The sequence below is a fragment of the Anolis carolinensis genome, chromosome 1 (assembly GCF_035594765.1).
Source record: "Anolis carolinensis isolate JA03-04 chromosome 1, rAnoCar3.1.pri, whole genome shotgun sequence".
Classification (NCBI taxonomy): domain Eukaryota; kingdom Metazoa; phylum Chordata; class Lepidosauria; order Squamata; family Dactyloidae; genus Anolis; species Anolis carolinensis.
The window spans coordinates 289,211,803-289,222,211 of NC_085841.1; the positions used below are offsets into that span (position 1 = coordinate 289,211,803).

Genomic DNA, 10,409 nt, shown 5'->3' on the forward strand with positions numbered 1-10,409 from the left:
GTCCAGAGCATCTGCAGGATTGCAAGTTGCCCATCCCAGCTTTACATAGTACTTCATACTACTGTCACAGATACTTAGATTAACCATGACCAGCCCTTCAATAATTCCTGCTTTATTAAAGGCTGGTTTCTAAATTTGATTTCTAGGCCAGAATAAGAATGGTGTTCGCCTACTTGTTTGCACAGCTGTCCTTATGGACTCGTGGGATGCCCGGTGGACTGTTAGTCCTTGGATCAGCTAATGTGGATGAAAGGTTTGTGCTAGTTAAGATTGTTAGGTATTGAGAATGAACCTCTCTACTGACGTATGCACATTCCTGAAGTGCAGGCAGAAGAAAAAAGACAAAAGAATCTCTGAACATCAGAAGTGCATTGGGAGGACAACTCAATCAGTTGGTGCTTGTAGGTATTCATCTATAATGTTTCAGCAATTGCCTAGGACTTTATCGGATTGGGATATAATCCATTTATATCAGCATGCATCCCATATTTTTTAGGACTGGATGCACATTGTATTGAGATGGGATATATACTCATCATACCTGATTAATTACAATTCTTATCATTTGAAAATACTATGCTTTGACTCATCACACCATGGAAGACTGGCTCCTCCCAATCCATTCAAAACGTTCCCTACATCACTCTATGACCATTAAAAAAGTTGTTGCTGATGGGATGCATATACATTTTCCTATCACACACAAAAACAGTGCTTCAGCTACGGAAGAATCTGTTGTATTAAAAAAACCTACACAATTAGAATTCTGTTTGCAAATAATCAGTTTCGCCGACGCTTTGCAGATAGATTCCAACGGAATGCTGATGGGATGGGACAAACATCATGTGATGGGACCCATTCAAAATCATTTTGAAACAGTCAGAAATGGGAGTATTTCGTAATGTGATAAGATCCTTAGTTCTGTTTAGAGCTTTACAAAACCCTTTAGGATTTGGATTTTAAATGTCAATATGTGTTATGTGTTATATATTTGTTAAAGAATTAAGTCCTATTCCATTTTATCACTACTGCTTGTATCTGATTAAACAGTTATAAACCTAATTACATACAGGTTGAAGCACTGAACTGCTAAATTAGGTGCCCTGAAAAAAATTACATACACATGTGAACAAATGACACTAAACAAGTAGGCTAGACAGAATCTATCTTTACCAGCTATTACACTCCACGATAGTTCAAAAACATACTCTACTTATTGAGGACTGATAGTGATTGGTAGGTGGTCACTCCACAAATGTTGAGGTTCCTTCCATTTTTGGCAAGTATCTTGACTGTTCATTCTCCTTCTTTGGAAATCTTAGAGATAGGAGAGAGCTGGACAACATTTATAATGGAGATAATTGTACTTCATAAACTCCTTTTGTCTCAAACCATGTAAAGAATCTTCTCAAAAAAATAACACATCCATGTCACAATTTGCTAGAGATTTGAAACACTTAATGCTGAATTACCTAATGGCTTGGGAAGGGGACAGTGTTGATCCAAAGATCTTTTTTGAGGTACAGATCAGTCTGTCCCTTCTATAGGATTCCTGAACTTTTAAAACTGTACCTTGTAAGCTGAGTTATAAAAATGAACTACTTGAATACCTACATGTTTGTGTTAAAAAGATGGGAACTGAAATCTATATGAATATATGTAACTAGTCATGTTGATCTCCACTTTGTAGACTTGATTTCCTTATGAAATCCTCCTTTTAACTTTCACTCTCCCTACCCCAAAACAATGCTAAGGTTTTTTTTTTAATGTTCTACCCTTTAGCCTTTGGGGATATTACACAAAGTATGACTGTTCCAGTGCTGATATCAATCCCATTGGGGGAATTAGCAAGGCTGACTTGAAAACTTTCATCCAGTACTGCATTGAGAATTTCCACCTCATGTCTCTCAAAGGGTAAGACGTGACTTAATGAGACTTTGTTTTTGCATGCATTCTGCCGTGAAATGGGTTAGCATCTTGATACTTGTTTCTCTTCTGTGATAATTATACATGTTGCTAAATGTTACAGAATGCTAATCTTAATTAGTGCTTGCAACTTAACTGCAGTCAAGTTCTGAAGGCCAGTGCTGGTTAAAGCATGCTTTCATCTACTGTGGTTCCTTAACCAACTGTAAACTACGCCTTGGTACATAAACTATGCCTATCTAATTAAATATCAAAATAATAAACATCTTCCAGAGAAATACACATTTCCATTGGTGTAAAAATCAAATTGTAGTATAGATAAAAGAACAGGAACTGCAAGTAAATATAGCCATCTCAGACATAGTGCTTGTCAAAGATAATATGAGTCGGTTTTATATGAACGAGATAGAGTTGTTTTGGGATAAGGATAGAATTGTTTTTAGCATTTTTTTGTGGCATTCAGTGGCCAGAATGCTAGTGCTGTACTATCCCTGGTGTAAGCAGATGCATTAGGAAGCTAAAGATCAGGAGTACAGAAGTGATAAAGGAAATTAGGACCTGGAGAAATAGACAGTGCAGATAAAACAGATTTAGTCTGCTTACCTCCATTACTGCCATATAATCCTTGTAAAAGTGCAGCCACTACCTTTGTGTACCAGCAAGGAATACTCTCTGAAATATGGCCTTCAGCACAAGGTATTCATTGGCGGTTCCCATTCAAATCCTAACCAGGGCTAACCCTTCTTAACCTCCAAAATCAGACAGAATCAGATTCCTTTAGGACAGTGGTTCTCAACCTGTGGGTCCCCAGATGTTCTGGCCTACAACTCCCAGAAATCCCAGCAAGTTTACCAGCTGTTAGGATTTCTGGGAGTTGAAGGCCAAAACATCTGGGGACCCACAGGTTGAGAACCACTGCTTTAGGATATTCAGGCCTGACCCCATCAAAAACAATTGAAAGTAAGCTTCAAATAAATAGCCTTTTCTGAATTTATTATTTTGAAAAGGTACAGCAAAAGAAATAGTGTATGCAGGAGCCCATCATAACATGTCTACAGTATGGCTACTTAGATTTTCACTGCAAACAGATAAAATATAAATAAATGACATTCAATCTATGTACAGGCTGTATTCATTATTGAATGTTTTTTTAAAAAAAAATCATTGCAATGTTACTCAAGATAGTACATCAATAATTTTACAATATATATACTCATATTCTTCCATTAAGAAGAATTATATTCTTCTTTTAATAATTGTTTGGGGGGGAGGTGGAATATATGGAATCAAGGTAGCAGTAAGTGGGAAGCACTTCTTTAAAGCAAACCAAGAAACTTATTTTTACTGCTTGGATTTCTTTTATCTGTACAGCATTCTATCTGCACCACCGACAGCAGAGTTGGAGCCCATGAAGAAAGGGCACATCGTTCAAACAGATGAGGTAAAGGGTAGCCGTTACAAAGCTCCCTTGTAGCCCTAATTTGTAGCCAATGCATGTTTATATTGTATTTTAATCCTGCATCAAGATTAGTCTAGATTGCTTTGTCAAGAAAAGCTAATTTTTTGACATAGCAAATTGCTTGTATAAGTTCATGCCTTTCCCAAATTTTTTCCTGATGGAAACCTGTAAAGTGGGCCACTAGCTTGTTGTCCTGTGTTGGCTGAAATGGATGAGAGTTGCTATCCAACATTTTGTAGGGAACTACTCAGTAGACATATATTGGTGCATGAAGTATCTCCATAACATGATGTCATTGTTGCCCAGAAAAGGCTTTTGCACACTTCTTTCGTGGCCTGTAGCCAGATCTCTCAAACTTTAGTTCTCCAGATGTTTTGGATTTCAGCTCCAAGAAACATCAGTCAGCTTGCCCAGTATTCAGGCATTTCAGAGTTGAAATACAGAAACATCTGTAGCAACAAAATATGAGAATAGTATTCTGGGCACTTCAGAACCCAGTTTCCAGGACATTCACCAACACAGACATCACCTATGTCTCTCCTTAACAGTATACATAGTGGTTCTCACCATAGAAACCATGATGTTTCCTTTTCACCTCTACAAACCTTTGGAATGTGTTTTGGATACAATTATATATATGGATTTATTTATTGGACATATCTGTGAGTTGTCCATCTGCCTACAGTGGCAGATATCCAGTAAAAACTGGATTTTTGGTCACAATAAAATGGCACCCAAAGCCATTAAAAACTTGATGCAATAGTGTTCCAGATTCAATCTGTGGCATCTTGGACCTATTCATGGTTCACACTTAGAAAGCTATGATTACACTTTGCTATGGTGAAAAATCCCATGGAATCCTAGACTTTATGTTTTGAGGATGTACTAGAGCTCTGTGGCTCAGCATTCTAAATGCCCTTCCATCCACTACAAATCCCAGAATGCCATAGGATGGCATCATGGCAGTTAAAGTGAAATTACAGCATTGTTATTATTATTTAGAGCAGGTACTGTTGCACTAAATTGACTTTTGCGTGTAAAAGTGTGTCTTATGAATCCATGCCCTAATTCAGTTTTGATTTGCTTTGTCTTCTGTCTGTGTCTATTCCTTTCTCTCTATGTGTATTTATGTTTAATTTCAGGCAGATATGGGGATGACATATGCTGAACTCTCTGTCTATGGCAAGCTGAGAAAGATAGCTAAGGCTGGACCTTACACCATGTTTTGTAAACTGATCACAGTATGGAAAGATTTTTGTTCTCCAAGAGAGGTAATACAAAAACACCTCTCCCCAGTATTCAACCTTAGGTCTTAGACTGGGTCATAGGATAGAGTCAGAAACAAAGGAATTTTAAGTCCAGGAAAAGGATAATGTTAAATGGCCTCACAATAGAACAGGATATATCAGCATTTCTCCCCACCTGGTATAACATATATAAAGAAGGAAAGGGATAATATTTAGAGGAGAGCATCCAAATATGTTAATATATTAGCCCTAGATTGGGAAATTGGCATTGTGTTGAAGGCAAGTTCTTCTATCATCTATTAAACTATTTTGTCTGTTTTATTTGGACTAAATTCAGCCTTGATACAGTGGCTTCATTTGGACATCATGCCAAAGCACTATTAAGGAAATGTCAAGTTGATTTGATAGGGGTTATTTCCACAATTATGAAAGAAAATGTATGCTGTATAGTTGTGGCTGTATTCAGGATGATACTTTGTTATAATTTGCTCTTTGCACAAATACTCATGTAAACTATAATACTGAGGGTTTTTTTTGTAAACCTCTCAGTGTAAACTATAATACTGAGGGGATTTTTGAGAATGCCAGTTGTAATCTTGTGAGACTGAACATAGTTGGAGTCAGATATATTTCAACTGCTGGATTGTATGCAAGTATGCCACCTCTATTTGGAACTCTTTTCTCATCTAGAATTTTCATTAAGGTTTGAATAAATCCAGACTTCCTAGCCCTAAAATACTTTTTTGTACACTAGGTGGCATCAAAGGTTAAGCATTTCTTCCGAATGTATTCTGTCAATCGACATAAAATGACAACTCTCACACCATCCTACCATGCTGCAAACTACAGTCCTGATGACAATCGGTTTGATCTGAGACCCTTTCTGTATAATTCCTCCTGGTCCTGGCAATTCAGGTGTATAGATGAACAGGTATGTATGATCTCGTTCTTCTGTGTTTAGTGCCCTCGCCATCACTGTAATATGTGAATATATTCAATCAACCCTCCACATTTGAGGGTTTAACTTCTGCAGATTTGATTTTTCATGGATAATATGGTCTGACAATCTCCAGTTCTTCCAGTGTAACTCAATTTCCACCAGAGATTGACCAAAGAGTGTGTTAGAAGACCTAGAGAGGTTCTCCTCAGTGGAAATTTACCACGGAGTCTTATAGAAGGACTTAGAAATTCATAGAGATTTTAAGTTAAAAAACCTCTATGTTTTTATTTGCATTTTTTCTATGTTTTCAGGGATGCGGTGCTCCTAACCTCCGTGAAAGTGGGGGACCTACTGTATATGTACAGAGCAAGTGTGGCAAACCTAGCACATAAATATACTCTTTAGTAGGCAGAAAATAATAAAGCACTTTAAATACCACTTAGAAATGGATGCCAGTATAATAAATTTGCTAAAGGAAGCACAGAATTTGGATTAACTCTTGTATTTATATCCACTCTTCCTCCCAAGGTAGGCTGACAAAGAGCAACCAACAGTTGATACCAGATTTCAAAGTTGTGCAGGGTTTTGCACCTTTTCCCATCTCGGTGCATAATAGGTACTTGACCTATTATAGGTACTTGACCAATAGTGTAATGTGGACTTCAGATTTATTAACAACAACAACAACAACAACAGAACTTCTATAAGACACTTTTCTTATCCTTTGCATTTATAGATGAAAAACAGGAGCTGCCCCATTTGAAAGCAATATAACCCATTTCTTAGCCCATATCTTGTACTGGAGTGAGATAGCTTCTAAGGATGCATCTACACTGTAGAATTAATGCAGTCTGACACTACTTTACTTTCTGTGGCTTGCTGCTATAGAATGATGGGAGTTGAAGTTTTCCAAAATATTTAGCCCTCTCTGCTAAAGAGTGCTGTTGCATCACCAAACTACAAATCTCAGGATTCTAAAACAGCATGGTGGTTTAAGCAGTGCCGAGCTGCATCAATTCTACAGTTTTGATGAACCCCGAGTCTGGGTACCTTACTAGCCAGGACAGCATGAATGTAGTCTCTATTTTGTGCTTTCTGAGTAACAGTGGGCAGAAGCAGTGACTACGGAAGCCTCTCTTCTTTCCTGAACACACCGCAATGAACCCTGTGCTATGCTATCTATTTGTCCAATCCTTCTGCAGTACATTCTCTTCAGTTTCAAAATGTGAGTGTACCTTAGCCAAATCATCATTTGATATTTTTTTTAACTTTTTGAGCCTCAGGGAGATTTGACCTTATTTCTTACCCAAAAGGCAGGTTCGTTCGGTCATAGCTAAAATCCTGCTTTGCGTCAGCATTTAGCCTTGAGGTTTGGGGTGTTTTAAATCTGGATACAGTTCTCCTCTAAGTCCAGGACTAAAGGCATGGAAAAGATCAAGCAGCCATAATCATTATGACTTGCTTGTGGTCTTCAGTCACAGTCGTAACATTATTTTAATATATTTTCTTTTGCTGGACAGAGGAATGTTAACACCTCCGTTTTTTCCCCTGCCAAAGATTTTACACCTTGGTTGCCTTTAATATGATGTTTATGCATGCAATAAAATACTAATTCCCATCTCCCTGAAATGCCAGACATGGTGTAATAGTATCTGACTTCCTGGAAACTCAAAATGCCATGTGGTCCCTACCCTTCTTCTTTTAAAAAAATCTTGTATTGTTTTTCCATCATTTTTTCCACAGCTTAGACCTGACCCAGTCTCCATGAAGTCAAGAGTAAAAATTCTTACTAGCTTCAATGTGAGCTCGTTTTGATATTATTGAGGGACCATATTTTTAAAAATCTTTCTGTGCCTGTAATAATTTATGGGCATGATTAATCTGGGCTTAAGTATCTAATTACCCAGCATATTGGTGCAGTCATTAGCCTTTGCCAGATGCCTACACAGCATTGGCAGTGCTTTCAGTTTTGTGTAAAGGTTGGCTTGCCTGAAGTATTATGCACACAGCTTCATGTCTTAGCTGCAGCAGTGTGAATGACAAGAGAGATGACAGTCATTGCAGTGCATAAAAGCTTTGCTGGATCAGAACCAAGACTGTTTGCTGTCCCACATTCTGTTCACAGTTGCTGTGGCAATGGCTTTCAACTGTTGGACTTCCCGAAGTTTTGGGTTTTTGTTTCTCAGACTCCTTGATATTCACGTGTCATGTGTGAGAAGAAGATGGGTGCCATATCATCATAGGCAATCACTCATGGTCAAGCATGATTATCTTCCAGAGATAGAGTCTTGGCAGAGGATCCATAAATGACCGTGAAGACCCATTCTGGATTCACATGGTCTTTCACATTGAGGACATAGATTTCCAAGTGGAAGGTGGTCACAACAAGGGTTTGCTTGACAAGCCTTCTTCGGCATGTTTCTTCCTTTCACCTTCCGTGTCACTTCAAAGTCCATAGCACCATTGGTAACAGCCGACCTCCAGTTATAATGCTCACGTGTCAGGGCTTCTCAGTTCTCAGCGTTTATACCATATTTTCTTTGGTTAGATTTGAGCCCTTTGAATCTCTTTTGTTGTCCACAAACATTCCGTTTTCCATTCTTAAATCAAAAATAAGGAACTACTTTGAGAGATGGTGATTGGACATTTGGATAATATGGCAAGTCCAGCAAAGTTGATGGTGGAGAATCATTGTTTCAATATCGTGTCATTTTGTGCTATTTTTGGTGGGTCTGCTTTGCATCATCTGAGAGATCTTAGTCATTTTTAGTATGGAGCAGAAAATGGTGATTCTTCTGATACATGGGATGTGGGAGTCAGTTTGTTGAAATATAGTCTTAATTCAGGGATGGGTTCATAAGGTACAAAGCCCCAAGGCCGCTTTTGCAGCTTCTAGGACCATGATGATAAAAGGATTACTTGTTTTTTCCTGAAACTTACAGAAGCATTTTACCATTTAAATAGATTACCGCCTTCTTGCTGTGTTCAACATGAAAACATTTGTTTTTCAAAACCAGATGTACAACTTCTAGGCAATTGTGATTCTGGCTTTTTATTAATATTTTAAAATTTACATAATGGCATTTTTTGGCAGTCTGTGCAACCTCTGGAGAGCCCCATGGGTGGAAAATTGTCCCTTGGGTTCATTGCAGTTGCCCAGTCCCATCTTAAATTTAGAAATAAAAATATTTATGAATATATGAGCTAGTAGCAGGTTGAAATATATGATGCATCATTTCTTGAAAATATTTTTTGTATCCTGGGAAGTTGGTATTAGTTTTCCAATTGACTTGACTGATAGCTCTGATACCTCTAACTCCCAGTGTTCTGAATTGTGGTTTAACTTTCCACAATATTGACATGAAAAGGCCAAGTTCACAATGGAGGAAACTGCTCTGAACTTACTGTTAATAACAAAGCCTGTTTCTAACATGTCATATCATAGCTGAGCCGATGTGTATGACCCCAATCTCAAGCGGGCAAAGGTTACGTTCCCCTGTTGAAAGAGATTTTGTGTATGCACAAAATCACTTTCTATTTCATCATTGCCTTGTATATTTGATGAGGCATATATTGCATATAAATGCAACCAGATGAAATTAGATTCTAGCTGTAAGATCCAGCATTGCTCCAGAGAATCATTAGCCTTAATTATTTTCTGTTTGTTTCTACTGGTTTGGTGGAAGCATGTTTACCTTTTAAAAATACATTTTGTCTAAATCTTTTAAATGATATCCCATACTACTCTGTAAAAAGGTAAAGGTAAAGGTTTTCCCTGACAGTAAGTTTGACTCTGGGGATTGATGCTCATTTCCATTTCTAAGCCGAAGAGCCGGCATTTTCCAAAGACGCCTCCAAGTTCATATGGCCAGCATGACTACATAGAGTGCCATTGCTCTTCTGCCAGAGTGGTACCTATTGATCTACTCACATTTGCATGTTTTTGAACTGCTAGGTTGGCAGAAGCTGGGGCTAACACTGGGAGCTCAGCCTGCTCCCTAGATTCGAACCACCAACCTTTCAGTCAGCAAGTTCAGAAGCTCAGAGGTTTAATCCGCTGTGCCACCAGGGCTCCATACACTCCTCTGTATGAATGGAAAATATAATTGAGGATTCCTCCAGTTCACCTAAAATTAATGTAGTGTACATGATATAGCCAATACTTTAAGTCAGACAATCCTAAACATACCCTTTTTCAAATTTGGTAATGTGAATGATGTGATATCAGAAAGAGGATGGCATTCTGTTAGGGTCATATGCATATAAATTGTCCTAATGCAGATGAGGTGAATTATTTTCCACAGCACCATTATTAATGTGTTTTGCTGTGGAGGAAGCAAAGGTATGCATACAGCAATGTTGCATATTGCACAACAATCATTCACATCTGTTGATCAGTGTTGCTATTTTGCATGAGGCCTGCCTAGTGTTGGTGCAGTGTATCTCCAAATGTAGATATTTACACTCTACTGACTAGATGGCAACCATTGATTGAATTTAATTTATATAGAAAATTGAGTTACTTCCAATGAAAGAACAAACCATAGTATCCAGTCCTGACATGTTTCCTGTCATATACTAGTATGTGTCCATCTGTCATTGTATTTTAATTTGATCCATAGGGAGAAGTGGGTAGGACATAACAATAACGTTGACTTCATTTTCTTCTTGTTTAGCAGAAAACCATAGTGTGCTATTGCATGTAAATTAAATCAACTGTGGCTTTCACTCCAGTTTTTCCACAACTGTGTAACCCTCATAGTCTACCTTTTTCTGATTTAATGAAAAACTGTGGTTTGTGGTTCCATTTGAACCTTCGAGGGAAAGAGAGTAGGAT

At 37.9% G+C, this 10,409-nt stretch overlaps 1 protein-coding gene across 3 annotated transcripts in view; it reads left to right on the forward strand.

Moving 5' to 3' along the window:
* Positions 1–10,409, forward strand: part of nadsyn1 (NAD synthetase 1) — a 35,698-nt gene that overhangs the window by 20,115 nt on the left and 5,174 nt on the right. For 2 of the 3 annotated variants that reach the window (XM_008106062.3, XM_062967816.1), the window contains 5 exons: positions 147–253; positions 1,783–1,914; positions 3,298–3,367; positions 4,528–4,656; positions 5,387–5,563. In XM_008106062.3, coding sequence (XP_008104269.2) covers positions 147–253; positions 1,783–1,914; positions 3,298–3,367; positions 4,528–4,656; positions 5,387–5,563 — 615 coding nt within the window. Of the gene's footprint in view, positions 1–146; positions 254–1,782; positions 1,915–3,297; positions 3,368–4,527; positions 4,657–5,386; positions 5,564–10,409 lie in introns of those variants that run through there. The other variant, XR_010001979.1, reaches the window with a different exon arrangement.